The 25648-nt window shown below is 45.8% G+C and overlaps 1 protein-coding gene across 1 annotated transcript in view; it reads left to right on the forward strand.

Moving 5' to 3' along the window:
- LOC144480540 (secretory carrier-associated membrane protein 5) overlaps positions 1-25648 on the forward strand; it is an 81893-nt gene that overhangs the window by 22312 nt on the left and 33933 nt on the right. Inside the window, exon 5 of the mRNA XM_078200113.1 lies at positions 24547-24703. Within this exon, the coding sequence (XP_078056239.1) occupies positions 24547-24703 (157 nt within the window). The remainder of the gene's footprint in view (positions 1-24546; positions 24704-25648) is intronic.

The raw sequence follows: 25648 nt of genomic DNA on the forward strand, positions 1-25648 counted from the left end.
AGACCCAGGTAATGCTCTGGGGACCTGAGTGCGATCCCACCACAGCAGATGGTGAAATTTAAATTCGGTCAAAATCTGGAATCAAAAGTCTAATAGTGACCATGGAACCATTGTCGATTATTGTAAAAACCCATCTGGTTCACTAATGTCCTTGGGGAAGAAAATCTGCCGTCTTTACCTGGTCTGGCCTACATGTGACTCCAGAGCCACGGCAATGTGGTTGACTCTGAATGGCCACTCAGTTTGAGAGCAATTAAGAATGGGCAACAAATGCTGGACTTGCCAGTGACGCCTACGTCCCATGAAAGAATTGTTAAAAAAACTAGCTTTATATTCCAGATTTGGTGATTGAATTGAAATTCCACGAGCTGTCTTGATGGAATTTAAACATGAGCATTAGCCTGGGCCTCTGGATTACTAGTCTAGTAGACATTACCACTCTGCCACCATCTTCCCCAGATTCCACAGCTGAAAATTCCACCTAATTTAATTGTTAAGGTCCAGCTTTGTTTCAGCATTGCAGAGCGAGCAGCCCCCTTACTTCTGACCTGAAAGGGTGGGAGCTTGATTTCATGAGCCTTCCAACTCTTGCGATCTCCCAAATGCTGTGAGCCCATGAACAAAGCACCAATTTGTTGCTTAGCCTTACAACAGCTACATTAGGATGATTTTGATTTTAACGGCTAAAAACTTAACCTTTTTGATCAGTCTCATGATTGGGTCGAGAAGAAAGCTGTGGGTTACAACAAGTCTTGTGACTGCCTACCTTCGCCCACCCTTTCAAAATCAGTTACCACTTCAATTTCTGTCCAGTTACACGGCTAGAATCCTTTTGCGGACTGTGTCGTTAGTGCTGCTACCCCCAAATAGCCAGCTGTGAACAATCTCTGACACGCTATAAACAAAACAGATTTATTAACCTGACATAGAGCTAGGTCTGCAATCATTTTGATCAATGGTTGAAGAAGGATTTTCCTCTTTAGTTTACATGTGAAATGCTCTTCAGATTTGAAGAATGATTTGATGGGTCTACTTGCTAGAAATGTTAATATACAGAAGATCTCTCACTAACACGGATTAGTTAGTGTACAATTCTGGTCGCCACACTTATCAGAAGGATGTGGATGCTTTTGAGAGGGTACAGAAAAGATTTACCAGGATGTTGCCTGGTCTGGAGGGTATTAGCTGTGAGGAGAGGTTGGATAAACTCGGGTTGTTCTCACTGGAACGACGGGGGTTGAAGGGTGACCTATAGAGGTTTACATGCTTGAGTGGCATGGACAGAGTGGACAGTCAGATGCTCTTTCCTGGGGTAGAAAAGTCAAGTACTAGGGGGACATAGGCTTAAGGTGCATGGGGAAAAGTTTAGAGGCGATGTGGGCGGCAAGTTTTTTTACACAGAGGGTGGTGAATGTCTGGAACACGCTGCCCGGGGAGGGGGTGGGAGCAGATACGATAGCGGCATTTAAGGGACACCTGGACGAATACATGAATAGGATGAGAATGGAAGGATACGGACTGTGCAGGCATTGTGATTGGCGCAGGCTTGGAGGGCCGAAGCGCCAGTTCCTGTGCTGTTCTTTGTTCTAAATGAAGTTTTCTTTCTTTATCTGAAGGTCTCTCTCCAAATTTCATTTAATTCCGTATAGATTAACTACCCATAACTTTCGGAAAAGTCATCAATAGCACTGGTTTAATTAGAAGTGACATTTGTTTCTCTCTTTGATGGTCTCATCCCTCCGCCTCAGACAGAATCTTTTAATACTTCATTCTTCAGGCAGTCTGGAGCTTGACTGACTTAGATACCCAATTCATTTATTGCAGCGTTCTCCTGATTTAGACAGCTGTTTTTTTTTTCTTCGAGTTGAGTCCTTGCATGTTAATTTTTACTCTTTTTCAACAATGGAACTTGAATCATTAAACTGAGCTTAATAAAAGCCAGAAGAGAATAATGCTGGAAAATCTCAGCAGGTCTGGCAGCCTCTAAGGAGAGAAAAGAGCTGACGTTTCAGGTCCAGATGACCCTTTTGTCAAAGCTAAAAGGCAGAGAAAGTGGGAGATATTTATACTGTAGGGGGAGGGAATGAAAGATGAGTCATAGCCACAGAAACCAGGGGAAAGGCTGCTAATGGCAGCCCATAGAGAGAATAGAAGGTGTGAATGGCCAAATGGCAGAGAAGCTGAAATCAGAGGGTAAACTGTGACAGATGAAGGGGTGGGGGTGGGGGGGGGGGGGGGGGGGGGGGGAGAGGCAAAATTGAGAAAAAGGGGGAGAAGGGGAGCAAAGGTAAGGAAAGGGGGGGATAGAATAGGGGGAAAGGAAAATAAAGACAATAAAGAAATAAAAGGTAGAGAACAGTTAAAAATTAAATAAGATGAAAACAAAGGGGGTCGAGATGGGGTACAGCTAATCATCTGAAGTTGTTGAATTCGATATGCAAATGTGCATATTTAATGAATTCATTAAACTGAACTTGTTGCCCTGTATAGTGTGCTTCAGCTTTTCTTTACTGATTGTTTCCTTAATGCTTTTAAGGAGCAGCCATTTCGGTTGTACGTGGAGCAGCAAAACTAGAGCGAGCAAATGCTAACACAAAATTGTACAGAATCCAGTTCTGTACAGCAACACTAGGGAGACTAGGGTGAAGCACACTGGATTCTAAAGTGTGATAGGCGAATGTGGCTTGCACTTCTTGTGCCTTTTCTGTCAATCACAACGCTTGGTGGACTTAATTTACCAAATGGTAATGGAATTCTAGACCTTAATCTTATGGGGAAGAGTTGCTAGAACACGAGGAGGGAAATTATACTTCAGTTGTACCAAGTCTTAGTCTAACCCATTCTGGAATACTGCATTCAGTTCTGGGTACTACCCCTCAAAAGGTACATATCCTTTGAGCCAGTGCCGTGCACATCACCAGAAGGATACCAGAGCTTAAATGGTTAAATTATAAATATCGCAGGTACTCTTTTTTTAATGTATTTTTTCTTTGTTAGTGTCGCAAGTAAGCTTACATTAACTGCAATGAAATTGCTGTGAAAATCCCCTAGTCGCCACACTCTGGCGTCTGTTTGGGTACACTGAGGGAGAATTTAGCACGGCCAATGCACCTAACCTGCGCATCTTTCGGACTGTGGGAGGAAACCAGAGCACCCGGAGGAAACCCACGCAGACACGGGGGAGACTCCGCACAGACAGTGACCCAAACCAGGAGTCGAACCTGAGTCCCTGGCACTGTGAGGCAGCAGTACACACGAAAGGGCCCATTGACTTAGGGCACTTAAAAAAAAAAATAGAGAGATGGATGCACAGAAGAGGTGAGTTCTGGTTTGCGGGGCACCGGCGCCAGTACTGGGGATATTGGGAGCCTGAACCGTGCTTGGTGTTTTAGCAAGCTGCCTAACTAGGTAAGTAGAGAGGACATTAAAATAAATACTGGGGGCAAGGGATCAAATTTGACAACATGTGTTAAATCAAAGTGTGCATACAAAGCAAAAGAGGAAGGTATTAATGTGGGAAATGGAAAACAAACCGTGACAGGAAGGGACAGAGAGTACAAATCTAAGAGTACATCAGCAGAGAATGCTGGAGGTTACAAAAATAATACAAGGACAAAGCTACGCACATAGCATCCGAAACAAAACAGATGAACTGATAACATGAATAGGAATAAATATTCCCAATCTGGTAGCTATTACGGAGACATGACTGCAGGGTGACATAGATTGGGATCTGGATACTGAAGGGCACCTGACATTTGGGAGGGACAGGGAGCGAAGGAAAGGTGGAGGTTCTCTTAAGGTTGGTATTAACACAATAGCAAGTGATGATCTATGTTCAATAAACCGGCGTTACGAAGTAGTTTGGGTAGAGATGCAAAATGACAAGTCACTTGTGGAAAGTGGTGTACAGGCCCCCGAACAGTCACCGAATAGAATAGAATCCTACAGTGCAGAAGGAGGCCATTCAGCCCATTGAGTCTGCACCCACCGTAATCCCATCTAGGCCGTATTGCCGTAACCCCATGCATTTACCTTAGCTAGTCCCCCTGACACTAAGGGGCAATTTAGCATGGCCAATCCACCTAACCCACACATCTTTGGGCTGTGGGAGGAAACCGGAGACACGGTGAGAATGTGCAAACTCCACACAGACAGTGACCCAAAGGCTGGGAATTGAACCCGGGTCCCTGGCGCTGTGAGGCAGCAGTGCTAACCACTGTGCCACCATGCCGATGGGTAGACAGGGCATAAGGGAGGAAATAATGGGAGCTTGTCTGAAATGTATGCCAGTAATCATGGGGGATTTTAATCTGTGTGTAGACTGGAAGCTGTCAGATAGCAAAGGAAACCTGGATGAGGCATGTTTTCAGAATAGCTTCTTAGGACAGCACATTCTGGCACAACCATGGAGCAGGCTGTACTTGATCTGCTATAATGCACTGACTAAGGATTAATTGATTACTTTATAGTGAAGGCGCCTGAGGTAACAGCGATCATCATATGATTTAATTTTGTATTCCATTTGAGGGAGAGAGAGAAGAACGAGGCGAAGATTAGTATTTTAAATTTAAGGGCGATGATTTTTTTTTTAAAAAGAAAAACAAGTTTAGTTAGTTAAAAGCTTATCATGAAATATAGAGTTGAAAATGAAACTGACTGCCAATGAACAAAGAAAATTACAGCACAGGAACCGGTCCTTCGGCCCTTCTCTCCTGTATCGACCGTGCTGCCCGACTGAACTAAAACCCCCTACCCTTCTGGGGACCATATCCCTCTATTCCCATCCTATTCATGTATTTGTCAAGACGCCCCTTAAAACTCACTGTCGTATCTGCTTCCACTACCTCCCCCGGCAGCGAGTTCCAGGCACCCACCACCCTCTGTGTAAAGTAACTTGCCTCGTACACCACCTTGCCCCTCGCACCTTAAACCAGTGCCCCCTAATAATTGACTCTTTCGTCCTGGGGAAAAAGCTTCTGACTATCCACTCTGTCCATGCCCTTCATAATCTTGTAGACTTCTACCAGGTGGGATGTGGATGAAAAAGAAATTGCTGACTACCAGATCCTCATCTATATTGGGCTCTCGGTGAATACCGAGGGGTGCTTCTGCTCTGGGAGGGAGAATAACGACCTCTAGAAAGGGACCTTGACCTTGACCTGACATAACTAGAACCTCTGGGCTTGTCTGCACAAACTCCTAATGTAAGCAGTTTCTCCCTCGTGAGAACAACATTTTTGTATCATCAAGCTGGGGGTAGCAGATTGGTGAGTGTCCTCGTGCATGAATCATAAACGTTTAGTATGCAGGTGCAGCAAGTAATTAGGAAACCTCATAAAATATCATTGCGAGGGGAATTGAATACAAAAGTAGGAAGTTCTGCTTCAGTTATATCGGGCATTGGTGAGACCACATCTGGAGTGCTAATGTACTACCAAATCCTCATCTATTGTCTTATTCAAGGAAGGATGTAAATGCACTGGAAGCAGTTCAGAGAAGCTGATACCTGGGATGATGGGTTGTCTTGGGAGGAAAGGTTATAGGCTAGGCTTGTATTGGCCAGAGTTTGGAAGAGAAGCGACTTGATTGAAACTTTGAAAAATTCCTCGACAAGGTGGATGTGGAGAGGATGTTTTGTGGGAGAATCTAGAACCAGCGTCATTTTAAAAATAAGGGGTCACCCATTGAAGGCAGGAATTAGGAGAATTTCTTTTTCGGAGGTGCATGGGACTCTTACTCAAAAGACAGTGGAAATAGTGTATTTGAAGATTTTTAAGGCAGAGTTTCTTGATAATCAAGGGGGTAAAGGATTTTAAGGGGCAGGTGGGAATCTGGAGTTGAGGTCACAATCCGATCAACCATTATCTTAAATGGCAGAGCAGAGTCGAGGGGCTGAGTGGTCTAATCCTCCTCATTTTTACGTTTGTATAAGTGAACAGATCCTAACAATTGACTCTAAGCCAGTTAATGTTCAACATTAGGAGAAGGCTGAAGAAACCTTCCCTATCGGTGAGGGTGGCACAGTGATTAGCACTGCTGCCTCACGGTGCCAGGGACCTAGATTCGATTCTAGCCTTGGGTGACTGTGCGGAGTCTGCACATTCTCCCCGTGTCTGCTTGGGTTTCCTCTGGGTGCTCCGGTTTCCTCCCACAGTCCGCAAGACGTGCAGGTTAGGTGGATCGGCCATGCTAAATTGTTCCTTAATGTCCCAATATGTAGGTTTGATAGATTGGCCGTGGGAAATGTGTGGGTTGCAAGGATGGGGTGGGGGTTGACGGGCTGAATGGAACACTCTGCCAGAGAACCGGTGCAGACTTGCTGGGGCGGCACAGTGGTTAACATTGCTGCCTCACAGCACCAGGGACCAGATTAAATCCCAGCTTGGGTCAGTGTCTGTGCGGAGTCTGCACGTTCTCCCCGTGTCTGCGTGGGTTTCCTCCTGATTCTCTGGTTTCCTCCCACAGTCCGAAAGACATGCTGGTTAGGTGCATTGGCTGTGCTAAATTCTCCCCTCCCTCCCGAACAGACGCCGGAGTGTGGCGACTTGGGGATTATCACAGTGACTTCATTGCAGTGTTAATTTAAACCTGCTTGCAACATTAATAAATAAAAAGCTCTTCTGCACTGTAGGGATTCCAAGATTCTCTTATTGCCCACGTGATTCAGAAGCTGCCTGGAAACATTTGGAACTTTTCACCAGCCTGAAATTACAATCCACCCACTGCCATATTAGGGCAGCATCGAATGGGTGTTGCAGGTCCGAGTTCCAGTGTACTCGTTGGCCAAAGAAACCCAGTGAAAAGTGGGAAAATGCAGCTGCTTGTGCTGTTGCAGTGCTTAACATCTGCTGCTGGATGGCGCTGTTTACTCGATCATCCGCAAGGCTTTTCAACAGATAGCAGCCTACACGTACTGCAATCTTATTGTTGACATTGCTGGCTCCTGGGCCCATTTGTCCTCTCTGACCGTTTGTCTCCATTTTGATTCTGGCCCTGCAACTGCAGCGATATTAGCTGTTGTGCTGATAAATTGCTGCTGTTTCAGACATTTTATGAAGTTAATGAAATAGTATTATGGTTTTTGTATGTGAGGAATTTTTAATTTTCAGCTATCCGGCTGTCTGCAAATTATTTATGACTAAATAACACTGGTAATCGTCACTATAATAACCGTTCAGTGTTATGAAAATTTAAGAAAGTGATATCGTATTCAATCAAAGCTGGAGTGCAAAATTTTAATCTATTCCCAGTGGTGGGGGAGTCCAGAACTCGGGGCTCACAGTTTGAGGATAAGGGTTATTCTACCTTTTTAGAACTGAGGCGAGGAGAAATTTCTTCACCCAGAGGGTGGTGAATGTGTGGAATTCACTCCCACAGAAAGTAGTTGAAGCCAAAGCGTGTGATTTCAAGAAGAAATTAGAGAGATTCTTGGGGCTAAAGGGATATGGGAGAAAGGGGGGAATCAGGATATTGAATTTGATGATCAGCCATTATCAAAATGAACAGGCTCGAAGGGCCGAATGGTCTACTCCTGCTTCTAGTTTCTATTCCAATATCTCCTTTTAAACTATTTCAGAATTCAGTAGGTTCCAGAGTTAAATAGAAAATAAACTCAACCCTTTGACTACCAGATAGCTAATCCGTGAATTTCTGTAACATTAAATTATGTGGAATCTGTAGCACTTTTGTGTTCTTACTTAGAGCGTCATAGAACCCCTACAGTGCAGAAGAGGCCAATTGGTCCATCGAGTCTGCACTGATTCTCTGGAAGGGCATCTTACCCAGGCCCCCAACTCCTACCCTGTCCCCCATAACCCGCCCATTTATCATCCATCTAACCTACACATCTTGGGACACCAAAGGGCAATTTAGCATGGCAAATCCACCTAACCTGCACATCTTTGGACTGGTGGGAGAAAACTGGTGCACCCGGAGGAAACCCACCCAGACATGGGGAGAACGTGCAAACTCCAAATGCCCTCTTCTCAGAATTTAGTGTAGTTTCAGGCGATGTTGCAAGCAATACGACGTTAGAGTGGCACAGTGGTTAGCACTGCTGCCTCACAGCGCCAAGGACCTTGGGTTCAATTCTAGCCTCTGGTCACAGTGTGGAGTTTGCACATTCTCCCCGTGTCTGTGTGGGTTTCCTCCGGGTGCTCCGGTTTCCTCCCACAGTCCACAGATGTGTGGGTTAAAGTGATTGGCCATGCTAAATTGTCAGGGGATTAACAGGGTAAATATGTGGGTTTACAGGAATAGGGGCTGGGGTGGGATTGTGGTCGGTACAGACTCGATGGGCCGAATGGCCTCATTCTGCACTGTAGGATTCTATGATTCTAATATACATTCTGAGTACTATTATGCTCCAGTAGATGTACTGCACTACGTAACACTTGGATACAGAATTATTTATAATTTCAATCCCAGCTAATGAAATACTTCAGAAGTGTAATCATTGTAATGTAGGGCAATGTGGAAGCCAATTTGTGCCAAGTCCCATAAACAGCATTGAGATAATTGATCAAATAACCCAGTTATTTATGGGATAAATATTGGCCCGGACATCAAGAAAATGCCCTTGCTCTTCTGTGAACCTGAGATATCCTGTATCCACCAGACTAGATGACCTAAATTTAAAATCTGATGAATTAGAGCTTCTCTGACAGTGCAGCACTCCCTCAGTACTGCACTGACATGTCAAGCTAAATAAAGTGCTTGAGTCTCTGCAGTGGACCATAAGCTCTCAACATCTGGCCTTGAGGCAGGAATACTACCACTGAGCCAAGACTGAAGCCCCCAAGTTAATTAAGGTTCACCTTCTTCTTGACTGCCGTGTTTTTCCTAGCTTAGTTTGTTGGGAGCTGTACTCTGTTTCTGCTGCTTTCTACTCAACTGAAGCAAGCCTCCTAAACTGCTAGGTGTAATGTGAACGCTAGCTGCCTCAGAGAATGGTGGGGGCAGGTTTAACCATCGCTTTCAAAAGAGAAGTGGATCATTATCTCCAGGTAAGCTGGGGGAAATGCTGGGGAGCGGGACCAGGTAAGTTGCTCTTGCAGAGAGCAGACACGGACATGTTGGGCCGACAAGAACTAGGAGCAGAAGTAGGCAATTCAGCCCCTCGAGCCTGCTCTGCCACTCGAGAGAATCATGGCTGATCTCATCTCCGCTTCATCTGCGCCTTCCAACCCACTCCCCCTCATCCTTCATCCCGCTTCCACAGATTCATGACCCTTTGAGTGAAGCAATTCCTCCTCATTTCTGTTTTAAATCTACCATCCCTTAGCCTAAAACTACGCCCTGTCTTGCTAGAATGGTGGCACAGTGGTTAGCACTGCTACCTCACAGCACCAGGGACTCGGGTTCAATTCCGGCCTCGGGTCACTGGGAGTTTGCACATTTTCTCCGTGTCTGCGTGGGCTTCCTCCGGGTGCTCAGGTTTCCTCCCACAGTCCAAAGATGCGCGGGTTAGGTTGTTTGGCCATGCTAAATTGACCCTGGTGTCAGGGGGATTAGCAGGGTAACTATGTGGGGATAGGGCCTGGGTGGGATTGTGGTTGGTGCAGACTCAATGGGCCGAATGGTCTCCTTCTGCACTGTAGGGATTCTATGAATATCCAACAAGGGAAAACATCCTCTCTACGTCTGTCCTGTCTCGCCCCTTTAGCATCTTATATAACCATTCTATGATTCTGCCCACTCACTTATCTTAGCATCCAAAGGCCAAAAGGTGGGCTGAAGCATTGAATTAGTTGTGTCTGTGTGCTGTCAGTTTGACAGCACCGTTCCGTTACTGTGGTTAATTACTGTATATAATATTTATTTTGAGTGAGGGGACGGGAAGGAAACTCAGCTATTTAAATCGGATCAGATGTAATATTCCTCCCTATTGGCCTCTGCCCTGCTCTGTCCAATATATTTATGCCACTCTTAATTTTATAGATAATTAGACTCAATTTTCATGATCCCCTGCAGACAAGGTTACTAAAAAACCACAGTGCGTTTTTATTGCCTGTGTTGCCTTTTGAAACAAAATACATTATTGAATTTGAATGCTCCATATTAAAAAGTTTTGAAACTCCCCGGAAGATGGAAGAGTTTGTTGCACGTTGCGGTAAAACATGCAAAACTTTAGGCATGTGTTTTTCCCCCAGCATTTCTTAATTTTCATCAGCTCCAGTACCGTTATAATTGTCTTGAGCTTTCATATAGGGTTCTGTCACCCGATATCTGAAATTTTCCTTGCATTACTTAAACTTGCTTCAGGCTGATGTGGGGCATTTTCTGCGGAAGATTTCCTGTGGTTCTCTGGCACTGCGGTCCAGAAGTCAAGAAAAGGACCCAATGGGAGCTCAGTAATCATAGAATCCCTGAAGTACAGAAGGGAGCCTACATTGACAATAGGCTTCAGACAGTAGGTCCAGTGAGCCTACACTGACAACAATCCCACCCAGGCCCTATTCCCGTAACCCCAAGTATTTACCCTGCTAATTCTGCATGGGGTTATGGGGCTGGGGCCTGGGTGGGATTAAGGTCAGTGCAGACCCGATGGGCCAAATGGCCTCCTTCTGCACTGTAGGGATTCTATGATTTGACAGGGTACTAGAGTGTGTCCGACCCATCTCTGCATCCTTGCCCTCATCCCTTCTCTCGTCCTCCCAGAACCATGATGGTGTTCTTCTTGTCCTCACTCTTCACCCCACCAACATCCACATTTGCTATTTCTGCCAATGTCAGCACAATGCTATCGTCAAACACATCTCACACTTCACTTGCACCTCCTTCTATTTGGGCTACTGTATTCACTTCTCCTTTTACTGGGGAGACTATACACAGACTGGTCTCCTAGGCTCCTTCCCTGGAGTGCAGGAGACTTGGGGATGATCTTATAGAGGTCTACAAAATAATGAGGGGCATAGATCAGCCAGATAGTCAACATCTTTTCCTAAAGGTAGGGGAGTCTAAAACTAGAGGGCAGAGGTTTAAGGTGAGAAGGGAGAGATACAAAAGGGTCCAAAGGGACAATTTTTTCTCACACAGGGTGGTAAGTGTCTGGAACAAGCTGCCAGAGGTATTAGTGGAGGTAGGTACAATTTTGCCTTTTAAAAAGCATTTAAACAGTTACATGGGTAAGATGGGTATAGGAGGATATGGGCCAAACGCGGGCAATTGGGACTAGCTTAGTGGTTAAAAAGAAGGGGCAGCATAGACAAGTTGGGCCGAAGGGCCTGTTTCCTTGCTGTAAACCTCCGTGACTCTGTGACTGGGTAATTGCCTTGTGAAACACTTCATTCGGTCTGCAAGCATGACTCCCGACCTTCCCGTCATATGCCATTTAACTCAGCATCTTTCTCTCATGCCCACATGTCCATCCTTGGCCTGCTGCAGTGTTCCAAGGAATTCCCAAACTGCGGAATCAGCAACTCATCTTCCTATTGAGCACTTTATAGTCTTCCGGACTTGAGATTGAGTTCAACAACTTCAACCCATGAACTCTCTCTCCTCTATCTTGACCTCCGTGTACCCGAACAGGCGCCAGAGTGTAACGACACGGTGGCAAAGTGGTTAGCACTGCTGCCTCACAGCACCAGGGGCCCAGGTTCGATTCCGGCCTCTGGTTTGCATGCAGGGTAAATATGTTGGGTTGCGGGGATAGGACCTGTGTGGGTTTGTTGTCGGTGCAGACTCAATGGGCCAAATGGCCCCTTTCTGCACTGTAGATTCTATGACTGGGGGATTTTCACAGTGACTTCATTCCAGTGTTTCTTATTTAAGAAAGGATATATTAGCTTTGGAGGGGGTACAGAGAAGGTTCGCTAGGTTGATTCCAGAGATGAGGGGGTTAGCTTATGAGGAGAGATTGAGTAGACTGGGCCTGTACTCATTGGAGTTTAGAAGGTTGAGGGGAGATCTTATTGAGACATATAAGATAATGAAGGGGCTAGACAGGGTAGAAGCAGCGAGGTTATTTCCACTTACAATGGAAACAAGAACTAGGGGGCATAGCCTCAAAATACGGGGGAGTCAATTTAGAGCAGAGTTGAGGAGGAACTTCTCCCAGAGGGTAGTGAATCTTTGGAATTCTCTGCCCAATGAAGCAATAGAGGCTACCTCGTTAAATGTGTCTAAGTCACAGATAGATTTTTAACCATTAAGGGAATTAAAGGGTTATGGGGAGCGGGCGGGTAAGTGGAATTGAACCCACTTTCAGATCAGCCATGACCTTATTGAATGGCAGAACAGGCTTGAGGGGCTAGATGGCCTACTCCTGCTCCTATTTCTTATGTAATGTTTCCTACTTGTGACTCTGATAAATAAGCTTTAAAACAGACTTGCTGAGTTTTCCCAGCATTTTCTGTTTTTAATCCCTTTTCTCGCAGCCCTTGTCTGCCATTTTGTTCTTTGTAAGGAGGGCAGGGGCCAGTGTTAGGGCCTGAGCAACTTGGAATTACACGTGACACAAATCCCTTTTCCTGTCACACCTGCAGCGATGCAATGCCTGCTGTCGGAGGAACAGGCAGAAAATGTAGCCTCGTATACTATCGAATGTGGGTTGTGCATGATCAGATTGTTAAACATAAAACTTTTAATTTCCTATATACATAGAGGAAGCTGCCTAGCGCCCAGAGTATTGCAAATTTGTGCTGCAATCTCATCCTTTAATATAAATCAAAGCAATTTGTTCTGCTGAAACGGAGCTTTGAGGTGATCATTTTCATGGAATCACAGAATCCCTGTTTCTTCAGAAGGAACTCTTCAAAATGCAGCTAATGAAATAACAAAACTTACTCCAACTTATAAATCAAAGGAAGGGTTTAATAAAGAAACATCATTACTCCAAACTTGGGGCCTCACCCTGGGCCACTCTTCCCACAATTCTACATAGTTCCCCTTATTTATAGTGCATCAGTTGGTCCGCTGACTATTACATCACTCTGTGATTGGTTCCATGTTTTACTGGGTCCGCTGACCCTTGCATCTTGTTCCCATTGGTCACGTTGCATCCAATACAAATTTGTCACTCGTTACGTTCTAACAATCCCGAGGGTACAGAAGGAGGCCGTTCGGCCCATTGAGCCTGCACTGACCACAATCCCACCCAGGCCCGATCCTCGTAATCCCACCCAGGCCCTATCCCCATAACCCCACACACTTACCCAGCTTAAACCCCCCCCCCGACACTAAGAGATAATTTAGCATAGCTAATCAATCTAGCCTGCACATCTTTGGACTGTGGGAGGAAACCCACGCAGACATGGGGAGAACATGCAGACTTCACACAAGACAGTCACCCGAGGCTGGAATCGAACCTGGGCCCCTGGCGCTGTGAGGCAGCACTGCTCACTACTGTGCCGGAACAGTCAAAAACAGACTCTGGTGAGGATAGTGGGCACAGTTGTATCAGCCTCATTTATACTGATATATTTTTCACAAGTTTGCAGTCTATTTGATTTGCTATTTTGCTGCAGGAATCTTACTGGAGTTCCAAAAGATTTAAAGGGTTGCTTCCCCACTCTCGATGAGACTGTTTATCTGTAGTTGTCGAGTTTAAACGTGTTAAACTTGTCACCTGCAAACGCTGGATTGCATATTGGATCATCTTGTTTGGGTTAACATTAAAAGCGATTGACATTAGAGGGCAGCTCTTCACCATTTTAAACTGTTCGGCAGCAGTTCATTAAATGTCCACTGTCAGGGTGTCGTAATAATACAAAACTCCAGCAAATAATCATAGAATACCTACACTGCAGAAGGAGGCCATTCGGCCCATCGAGTCTGCACCGACCACAATCCCACTCAGGCCCGATCTCCATAACCCCATGCATTTACCCTAGCCAGTCCCCCTGACACCAAGGGGCAATTTACCATGGCCAATCCACCTAACCCGCACATCTTTGGAGTGTGGGAGGAAACGGGAGCACCCAGAGGAAACCCACGCACACACATGGGGAGAACGTGCAGGCTCCACACAGACAGTGACCCGAGGCCAGGAATCGAGCCCGGGTCCTTGGTGCTGTGAGGCAGCAGTGGTTAGCACTGCTGCCTCACAAATTAAAACTAAACTGAATGTTCAGTAGTTAACAGAGGCGGAAATCAAATGTTAAACGAAGGTCAAGGTAGGGTTTTCAGGACTTCAACCACGGTGGCAGCAGTGCTAACCACCACATGGGGAATGGTCACCATTACTAACCAAACTTCCAATCCCACATTTACTGATTTGATTTAAATGACAGCAGCTGTCGTGGTTGGGCTTTGAACCCACGCCCCCGGCACATGTGCCTGGGCTTTAGGATGACTAATCCAGTGACGTTACCATTGTGCCCCCAGAGGGAATTACTGTTCTTCGCACATTTGGTGAATAAACACACACACTCCAGCAAGGAACACACATCAAGGCACAGCTGAGATTCGAAGTCGAAATCTCCTGTTAACCAGACAAGCGCTTTAACCCACTCAGCCACAGAGGCAACACCTCTATATTGGTCCAAGCAAAGCATTCATCAGACTGCATGTCAGCAATAAAGACAGTGTACTAATTAAAGTATGAACTGATGTAGTTGTTTGAAAGTAAAAATTATTTACAACGCAGGCATAGACTTGCCTGCGGGTGGTGCTGTTGGACAGCTAAGTGACTGATCCCAGCTCTTGTCGGGTGGGGATGCTGCCTTTCTGTACCTCTGCAAAGCCACTGGAATAAGTTCTAGATGCTGGTGAGCAGAGGATTATACAAGACAGCGCACTGAATGATGCAAACACCCTGGATCTTTTGTACTTTCATGTGCTAACCTGAACTCAGAACAGTGTCCAGCAAGGAGTACAAATCCAGATCTGGGAGTCTATTGCATTTTGCAAATCAGCTCGTTCTATCACTGTCCTTGGCTCGGCATGTTTCTATTGAGAGACTCGATCTTGACACACATCAGGAAAATCCTCAATAGAATCCCGACAGTGCAGAAGGAGGCCATTCGGCCCATCGAGTCTGCACTGACCACAATCCCACCCAGGCCCTATCCCCATAACCCCATGCATTTACCCTAGCTGGTCATCCTGACATTAAGGGGCAATTTATCATGGCCAATCCACCTAACCCGCCCACCTTTGGAGTGTGGGAGGAAACCCACAATGTGCAAACTCCACACAGACGGTAACCCAACCCAGATCCCTGGTGCTGTGAGGCAGCAGTGCTAACCACTGAGCCACCCAGTGTTTGATATGAGCCGTGTTGGTGATTGCACTGATTTTCTAAACGTGTTGTGTTTGAAATTCGACACCATTCTGCCAGTGTGAAGTTCGCCCTGGTCACATGAATAAGAACTAGCCACCAGCTTTGTACAAAAGTACTGCACAGAATTAGTCACGTGGAAGCATAGAACTTGTAAACAGAGACAGGTTGCTGAAGCTTTTCAACCTTCACTCATTGAATTCCTGCAGTGCAGAAGGAGGCCATTCGGCCCGTCGTGTCTGCACTTGACTCTCCCAACAGAGCAGCCCACCCAGGCCTTATCCCTGTAACCCCACGTATTTACCCCGCTAATCCCCCTAACCTACACATCTTGGGACACTAAGCAGCAGTTTAGGATGACCAATCAGCCTAACCTGTGCATCTATCTGTGGAGGAAACCCAAGTAGACATAGTGAGAATGTGCAAACTCCACACACAGTCACCCAAGGCCGGAATTGAACCTGGATCCCTGGCGCTGTGAGGCAGCAGTGCTAACCACTGTGCTGCTGCGCTGCCCCACAACAGGACAAATGCAAGAACGCCAAACAATTTATACCACAGGAGAAAAGGGAGCTTGAGGGGCCTGGAGGTCACCATTGCTTTCCCTATGGAGAAATCTCAGCCAATCCGAGTCGACCTGCCAATTAACCAGCAACATCGTGCTGTACAAATTGTTGTTTGAGATTTGGAATTCTTGCATCTGTCCTGATGAGTGCAAAATGAAAAGCTTCAACAAAAGCTTCGTGGAGTGCCCCCCCCCCCCCCCCCCCCCCCCCGTGTCTGTGTGGGTTTCCTCCGGTTTCTCCTCGTAAAGATGTGCAGGTTAGGTGGATTGGCCATGTTAAATTGCCCCTTGGTGTCAGAGGGATTAGCGGGATAAATATGTGGAGTTACGGGGATAGGACCAGGGTGGGATTGTTGTCAATGCAGGCTGGATGGGCCAAATGGCCGCCTCCTGCACTGTAGGGATTCTATAATTCTAACATGTCGCTCTCTTCAGCAATGTTTACAGTTAGTTCTAGCAATCCCTCTTCAAAATTATCTACAATCTTCACAGATCTTGGGATATTACAGGGCATTATTTTTTAGCCGCAACATCACCACTTCACAGTTACTGGTTCTTGTATTATCAGCAGGATGGCTACAGGTAAGGAAAGTGGTACGTGTGAAATAGAGACTTTCTGTACCACCAAACCAGGTGGAGTTTCAATAGATAAACATCCTGAGGTGTTTTACTGATCTTTAAAGGGCGTGGTAACAATGTTTGTGTTTGTTTGTGTGTGTGTGTGACTGTTCTAATCTGTTTAATTACTGACTCCCTAACTAATGGTGTAACTACATGGAGGTCAGCTGGTAAATTATGATTATGTTTCAAAGGTTGGCTTTTAATATTTATATATTTTTAAAATATCTTTTTGCAAATCAGTATCAAAAATGCAGTTCTACGCAGATGTTCATTGAGCTACATCTCAGCGTTCTGGGATGTCACCAGAATAGAAGATGAACCGTTCCTTTGGGTATTGAGTGTTCTCTGCAATCCATACTGCCGTCCTGTGACCTGCTATACAACAAACTTAGCTTCAGCAAGTGGAGAACTGAACTTATCCAGCTGGCCCGAATCAAAAACTTCCAAGCATTCCAAAGAGCTGTCAGAAATCGGGGTTAAAGCTAACCAGGTTACGAGGACATCCCTTAGAGATGTTCTGAATTGAGAGGGATTATGATGAGGTCCAGGGCTGAGTTGATTGGAGGAGGGCATTGTCCCAGGAACAAAGAGAGACTTGAGATTTTTTTAAAAAGAGATGGGGAATGCTGGAGCTCGAATGGTTCTGTACGCAACACTCCTGCCTCTGTCGGGAAAGCGATTGCCTAGTGGTGTTATCACGAGACTATTAATCCAGAAACTCAGCTAATGTTCTGGGGATCTGGGTTCGAATCCCATCCACAGCAGATGGCAGAATTTGAATTCAATAAAAATATCTGGAATTGAGAATTTACTGATGACCATGAAACCATTGTCGATTGTTGGAAAAACCCACCTGGTTCACTGATGTCCGTTAGGGAAGGAAATCTTCCGTCCTTACCTGGTCTGGCCTACATGTGACTCTAGAGCCACAGCAATGTAGTTGACTCTCAACTGTCCTCTGAACAAGGGCAACTAGGGATGGGCAATAAATGTTGGCCAGCCAGCGACGCCCATGTCCCACGAATGAACTAAAAAAAAACCCAGAAGATCCTGGGTTTTAAGTTCCACTCCAGGACTCGTTGACCGCAAAGGAGCCCAGCCATTCATGTGAGCAAGCCACTGTGTATCGGAGCCAGTCCTCAGCCCAGATAAACAGGAAGGATTAGTGACAGGAAGGGCTGTAAAACTACCTGCCAAATTCTCAAGCGAAGGAGTGACCCTCCCCCATGTTTTTTCTTTCTTTCATTGATGCGATGTGGATTTATTACCCATTCCTAATTACCCTTTAACTAACTGTGTGGCTCGCTAGGCTATATCTGAGGTTAGCTTAAGAGTCAACCACACTGATGTGGGTCTGAAGTCACACGTAGACCAGACCAAATGAGGATGGCAGATTTCCTCCCCTAAAGGACGTTCGTGAACCAGATGGGTTTTTACCACAGTCGACGATGGTTTTATGGTCATCGGTAGATTCTTAATTTTTTTTTAAAAATTGACGTTTTTTTTTAAAATTGAACTCAAATTGCACCATCTGCCGTGGTGGGATTCGAACCTGGGTCCCCAGAACATTACCCTGGTCTCTGGATTACTAGTACCATTCCACCAACATAGGGAAAGCTGAAAGGGAATGCGGTGCTTAAAAAAGAATTTTGGAGAATAGTACGGTAGCACAGTGGTTAGCACTGCTGCTTCACAGCTCTAGAGACCTGGGTTCAATTCCCGGCTTGGGTCACTGTTTGTGTGGAGTTTGCACATTCTCCTCGTGTCTGTGTGGGTTTCCTCCGGGTGCTCCGGTTTCCTCCCACAGTCCAAAGATGTGTGGGTTAGGTTGATTGGCCATGATAAAAATTGCCCTTCGTGTCCTGAGATGCGTAGGTTAGAGGGATTAGTGAGTAAATATGTAGGGATATGGGGGTAGGGCCTTGGTGGGATTGTGGTCGGTGCAGACTCGATGGGCCGAATGGCCTCTTTCTGTACTGTAGGGTTTCTATGATTTCTATGAATATTAATCTACTTTCCTTTTAAACCCTATTTTGAATTATATTTTTACAACAAGTTTAAGTAGGCCTATCCTCATAGTACTCAAAACAAAATCTCCTAAACTCTCCCTTTTGTTCAGATGGTAATGCCTTTTGCTGATCAATTCTCAATAGTTTAGTCCCTGTCCCTCACCAAAGCCTCCTTTTAGTTCTGATGGAGAAAAGTACAGGAGAACGGGGCACTGCGGATAGCTTTCCGAGAGCTTGATAGTGAGTGGAATGGGCCAAATAGCCTCCTTTGGGTTCTGTGATGTGGAGATGCCGGCGTTGGACTGGGGTGGTCACACAATAAGAAGTCTCACAACACCCAGGTTAAAGTCCAACAGGTTTATTTGGAATCACGAGCTTTCAGAGCGCTGCTCCTTCACCTGATGAAGGGGCAGCGCTCCGAAAGCTCATGATTCCAAATAAACCGGTTGGACTTTAACCTGGTGCTGTGAGACTTCTTACTTTTGGGTTCTGTAACAGTTTTATGTTTTCTCCGAACCAGGTTTCTACCCATTTGGGCTAGGCACACTCCTTGATGTGAGCACAAACTATTCTTTTCTTTTTCCCCCTTGGCTTACCAGTGCATTATTCTTGTTCTGCTGTGCCAATAACATTTACTTTTCTGCAGCGACAGCCTTTGCATAGCCATCGATGTCTTTCAGATTGCTGGAGTGCAGTGGCTTTTACAGAAAGTCAGCATTGTCGAAAATCACTAGTTTGGAGAAATGTGATGAATGTCCCCCTAAGCTCCCATTAGTATGGATTTCTTATAACAAACAGACCCTACTGGAGTCCCGCATTGTAAAATCTTGATTTAAATTCCCAAAGTGTCAGTGCACAGAACTCTGTGTTATTGGCCGTGCAGGCGTTTCCTGGAACTTAACAGCCTGAGTTAATAGAAGGCTGTGCTGTTCATATTGTGCTTTAGTTAGCCGTCCATCCTCATTTCGCTTCACTTTAAATCTCTTGCATGCCCGTGACAGTGATTTCATCTCCCGTCAGGGACTTGCAGTTTGAGTTCCAGCTATCCTCTCTTAGATAAGGCCTGAAGGAATTGAGGTTCCCTCGCTCGTAAGGTGCAGGCAACCCCCCAGCTCCGTGAGGAAAAGAAGTGGGCGCAGCATTGCGTAATTACATTGAATATTTACCGAGCTTCCAATGTGTCTGAATCAAAATGACAGGCAAACAAAAACCCACGGCTTAACTATTTTAATCGTGGCCTTTTTTGATGTGCCTCAAAACTGAAAAGCGCTGCAGCATGAATCGTTTAAACCATTATACATGGTGGGATTAGTTAGCTGTGAGGCAAGCCTTTGACGGTGGAGTTTTGTTGGATTTATCATTGGGGAAAACAGAGTTTGCATGTTTGAGGGGGGGAAAAAAGTGGCACATTATTCAGGATAGCCTGTTTGAATAATCAGAAAATAGCGTCACGAAGATAACTGAATGGAGGGCAGCCATGAGGTGGAGATGCCAGCGTTGGACTGGGGTGGGCACAGAAAGAAGTCTCTCAACGCCAGGTTAAAGTCTAGCAGGTTTAGTTGGAATCACGAGCTTTCGGAGCGCTGCTCCTTCATCAGATGAGTGATTCCAAATAAACCCGTTGGTCTTCTAACCTGGTGTTGTGAGACTTCTGAATGGAAGGCAGATTGGCATGAGTCAGATGTCCAAGTGCAGTCCTGGCAGATAATGGCGGCAAAAGCAAGTTATCTCCAAATGCATAGAAACAAATTTTGGAGAATATTGAATCCACTTCCCTTTTAAGGTCTATTTTGAAATATTATTTTACCACAGATTTATTTAGGGCTATTCACATAGTACTCAGAACAAAATCTCCTAAACTCTCCCTTGGTTCAGATGGTGATGCCTTCTATTGGTCAATTCTCAAAATAATTTCCCTCACCAAAGCCACATTAATTCTGATGCAGGAGAGCGGGGCTATGTACAAAGCTTTCCGAGAGCTTGATAGTAAATAGAACGGGCCAGAGAATGGGTTCTGTAACAGTTTTATGCTTTTCCGACCAGGCTTCTACCCATCTAGACTAGGCACACTCCTTGTTGTGAGCATAAATTCATTCATGGGACATGGGCGTCGCTGGCCGGCCAGCATTTATTGTCCATCCCTAGTTGCCCTTGTTCAATGGGCAGTTAAGAGTCAACCACATTGCTGTGGCTCTGGAGTCACAAGTTGGCCAGAGCAGATGAGGGCGGCAGATTTCCTTCCCTAAAGGACATTAGTGAACCAGATGGGTTTTTCTGACAATGGTTTCATGGTCATCAGTAGATCCTTGATTCCAAATATTTTTTATTGAATTCAAATTCCACCATCTGCCGTGACGGGATTCGAACCCGGGTCCCCAGAACGTTAGCTGAGTTTCTGGATCAATAGTCTAGTGATAATACCACCAGGCCATCGCCTCCCTTGGTGAAAAGGTAGCTGCTCCATCATTATAGCCCTCCGCGTACTGTTGTCGAGGTCTAGTCCAGCTTCCAGTTTAAAGAAGCCACTCTGCTGAATATGCACTAAATTGCTGACAAAGTAAGGATGGCCTGATGCTCTTGCAGCCAGGGTGTGCTCCATTGCAGCGGTTCTTATTATTTTCACCTCCTTAAAGGGTCTTTGCTTTTTTCCTTGGATCTCTTATTGTCTGAAGTTTAATATACATACTCCAGATTCTCCCACAGGCGTAGGTTAGATTAATGAGGTGTTAGAGTGTCTGACCATTCTGCTCATTTATCTGGGCAGTGAAATCCATAGCCTTTGATGTATTTCACCTTAGACTAGCAGGACTCTGATTAGCAACGCTCTCCTGGGATATAAAGCACCAGCTATTACGCTACGTAATGATGGTGATACTTTTGAGGTGGGCAGAGTAGGTACTGCAATGTTTTAATGGGAGATAAAGCCAGTCAGTGTTGCCTGCTATGCAAAGGCGAGAGTAAGATGCTGCGAATCCGAGATTAAAAACTGCTGGAAATGCTCAGCAGGTCAAGCAGCATCTGTGCAGAGAGAAGCAGAGTCCATAGATCTGCCGCTTGTGAACCGAAGCTTATGAAAGTGTCTCCCTGCTTCCTCCCGACAACTCCCTCACCCAACAGGTGAGGAAATGTCAAGGACAGAGTAGCTGTTTTTTTTTTGTGGCACCGGCAGAGTTCTTGGGAGAATTCTGCCCTCTTGTAGGTCGCGTCTTGACCTCTTGTGTAGCAAAGCCCAGTTCAGCCACATGTATATCATGCGGGATTCTCCGGCCGCGCTTGCCTGACAACCAGAGAATCCCGCCCGACTTCAATGGGCCTTTACATGGTCCACCCTCCCCGCCCGCCCACTAGAATTCCAGTGGCGGGCAGGATGGGAGAATTCCGGCCTTCCTGTGTAATTCCAAACAATATTGGGGTACAATATCAGGGAAGGTAACTGGATTATTTCAAGCCTTGCATCAGTGAATTCGTGGAATCCCTACAGTGCAGACGGAGGCCATTCGGCCCATTGAGTCTACACCGACTCTCTCTGACAGTGTTTTTATCCAGGCCCTTCTCCCCCCGCCCCCCCATTCTATCCCCATAGCCCCACACATTAGCAATGGCTAATCTATCTAACCTACAAATACTGGGACACTGAGGGGCAATTTAGTATGGCCAATCCACCTAACCTACACATCTTTAGGTCTGTGGGAGGAAACTGGAGCACCTGGAGGAAACCCACGCAGACACGGGGAGAACGTGCAAGCTCCACACAGGCAGTCACCCAAGGCCAGAATTGAACCCGGGTCCCTGGTGCTGTGAGGCAGCAGTGCTAACCACTGTGCCATCCTGCTACTCAGTCGTTATTGCTTGCTAGGTATTTTCTGACACCCTGCCTCACCCTCAACTCAACACCAGGAAGGGGGAGGCTCAGGGTTGTATGGGACATGCATTTTGCATTGCAGTAGGAAGTTGTGGAATGATCTAACCTAAAGTTTATTCATAGTGTTAAGTATGCTTACACTAACACTGCAATGAAGTTACTGTGAAAATCCCCTGGTCGCCACACTCCGGCGCCTGTTTGGGTACACTGAGGGAGAATTTAGCACGGTCAATGCACCTAACCAGCACATCTTTCGGACTGTGGGAGGAAACCGGAGCACCCGGAGGAAACCCACGCAGACACGGGGAGAACGTGCAGACTCCGCACAGACAGTGACCCAAGCTGGGAATCGAACCTGAGTCTCTGGCACTGTGAGGCAGCAGTGCTAACCACTGTGCCACCGTACCGCCCCAAGCATCAGGGCCCCGGGGGTGTGCTACGCCACATGGATCTCACCTGTGCTGAGTCGGAATGTTGGGAGAGACATGCTTGGGGGAGGGAGGATTTGGGAAGCTGGACACTTTTCTACATGCAAGCTTCTGGTACAGTAGCTGAATTGCAAGCAGAGATAGATTACTACAGTCACTGTTACTTGCAATGAATCAGCTCAGGACAAGTTTAAGTGTCATTGCATCCACATGCTTCCTGGACAGCATTAATTTATATTGTAATTGATTGCATATACAGAGGGAGCACATAATATCTTTTGGTGCACTTAAAACCTTCCAAGGCATCGTCACCCCCAAAAATCATATTTTAGTTTGATTTTTTTTTAAATTCGTTCATGGGATGTGGGTGTTGTCGGCTGGGCCAGCATTTATTGCCCATCCCTGAGGGTATTTAAGAGTCAAACCACATTGCTGTGGCTCTGGAGTCACATGTAGGCCAGACCAGGTAACGACGGCAGATTTCCTTCCTTAAAGGATATTAGTGAACCAGATATAGTGACAATCGACAATGGTTTCATGGTCATCAGTAGATTCTTAATTCCTGATTTTTTTTAAATTGAATTCAAATTCCACCATCTGCTGTGGTGGGATTCGAACCCGGGACCCCAGAGCATTACCCTGGATCTCTGGATTAATAGTCTAGCGACAATACACTGCACCACTGCCTCTCTACAACTAGTTAACTTTCCTAGTGTCCCACCTGGGGCTGTCACCACCCCACCCCCCTCCCCCCTTTTCATTTTTGATCTTTTGTTTAATTTCTTTTATTGAAAGAGTATCAATGTCGAGCAGGTCTGCTAAATGTTACTGTCTGAATTTAGCCACATCCCACGAAAATAGTTGTCATTCACTGTTCGACTGGTGTTCCTGGCTCTTAATTTCCTCAGGAATTACGGTCGCCATTCTTCAAACGATGGACATCGTCATGCACTACAAACCCACGTCTGCGGTGTATGGTTTTGTGGAGGGGTGGGGAGAACAGAATGAGCGATTCGCTAGTTTTAATTTGGCTTCAGTAGCTGTATTGGAGGTACTCGGGCTTTATGTAATGTCTAACTAAATACCAAACATTTGCAGTGGTTATGATGGAATTTTCGTATGCATTCTCAAAATATGATTTCTCCATAACCAATGAAGTTATGGTCGAGATGTGTGGTGGGAGGTGGTGTATATTTTAGAGATTATAGATCCTACAAGGTAGTTATTGCCATTGTTGCCTGCCCTGATGTCTGAAGAAGTCCTATCCAGCATCACTTTTATTAAGGTTAGTTAGGAATATATTCACTGGAGTTTAGAAGAGTCGGAGGAGATCTCGTAGAAACTTAAAATTCTAAAAGGGTTAGACAGGGTAGATTCGGAAAGAATGTTCCCGATGGTGGGGGAGTCCAGAACTAGGGGTCATAGTTTGAGGATAAGGGGTAAACCTTTTGGAACTGAGGTGCGGAGAAATTTCTTCACCCAGAAATTGGTGAATGTGTGGAATTCACTCCCACAAGAAGAAATTAGATGTAACATCTGGGACCAAGGGATATGGGGGGGGAAGGGGGATCAGGATATTGAATTTGATGATCAGCCATCATCATAATGAATGGCGGAGCAGGTTCAAAGGGCCAGATGGCCCAGTCCTGCTTCTAGTTTCTATGTTTCCAAACAAGTTCTCGGGTACATTGACTTGATTGAGGAAGGTTAGGTTTTGATCATAACTTTGCTCATTTGCTCCTTGCTTTACCTGTGGAAGTGCTGACCTCCATGTTAGTGTTGCCTGCAATGTGATGAATGATCATTGGCTGTTGTGTGCTATTGATACTTTGTTGCAGTGAACAGCATCACACTTGCAGTGAATCTGATTGGCTGTCTAGCTTGGTTGATTGGAGGAGGTGGAGCTGTCAACTTTGGACTGGCCTTTCTCTGGCTGATTCTGTTCACGCCCTGCTCTTATGTTTGCTGGTTTAGACCAATCTACAAGGCCTTCAAGTAAGTACTCTGAGCTATCACTCATTTTCCCTCAGCCCCATTCACATGGATGAGAAATTGAAAACATTTTCGCCAAAAGCGGTCTCTCCACTTCCTAGATGAGGGGTGTCTGATGAGGTAAATTGAGGAAAAGATTTGTTTTGGGCTGGCTTATGGGTTTCCACTAAAGGAGAGAAGACAAAGGGAAAAAAAAGTTTGGAAAATGTAATTATTCCAAAGCAGTGGTAAGGACATACCATGGCATGGACTGGTTGGGCCGAAGAGCCTGTTTCTGTGCTGTATTGCTCTATGATGCTATGACTATTATCAGAAATGGTGACATCCAAATTCATGGGCCTTAACTTCAACTTCAGATTTGGGGGGTACTGCAAAGATGTGCTACGGAATTCCCTTTGGAGGGGATGGTTTGCATAACAATTCCCAGCTAAGGTTTGCGCGACCTCCGATTTTACCTTTCTGCCAGAGCTCCGAACCCCATTCCACCCCCCCCCCCCCCCAATCCTATCCACTTACTTTCTCCCTGACCTGTCAAGGGCCTTTTTTAATTCACTGGACCTTTAGGCGAGTGAGGGGAGGATCTCATAGAGACTTATAAAATTCTAACAGGACTAGACAGGGTAGATGCAGCGAGGATGTTCCCAATAGCGGGGGAGTCCAGAAGTAGGGGTCACAGTCTGGTAGACCATTTAGGATGGAGATGAGGAGACATTTCTTCACCCAAAGAGTGGTGAGGCTGTGGAATTCATTACCACAGGAAGTAGAATGTATTCAAGAGGCAGCTAGATATGACACTTGGGGCGAACGGGATCAAAGGTTATGCAGAGAAAGCCGGATTAGGCTGTTGAGTTGGACAATTAGCCATGATCGTGATGAATGGCAGAGCAGGCTCGAAGGGCCAAATGGCTTCCTTTTCCTATCTTCTATGTTTCTACCTGGTTTATAGCA

The sequence above is a fragment of the Mustelus asterias genome, chromosome 29 (genome assembly GCF_964213995.1).
Source record: "Mustelus asterias chromosome 29, sMusAst1.hap1.1, whole genome shotgun sequence".
NCBI lineage: Eukaryota > Metazoa > Chordata > Chondrichthyes > Carcharhiniformes > Triakidae > Mustelus > Mustelus asterias.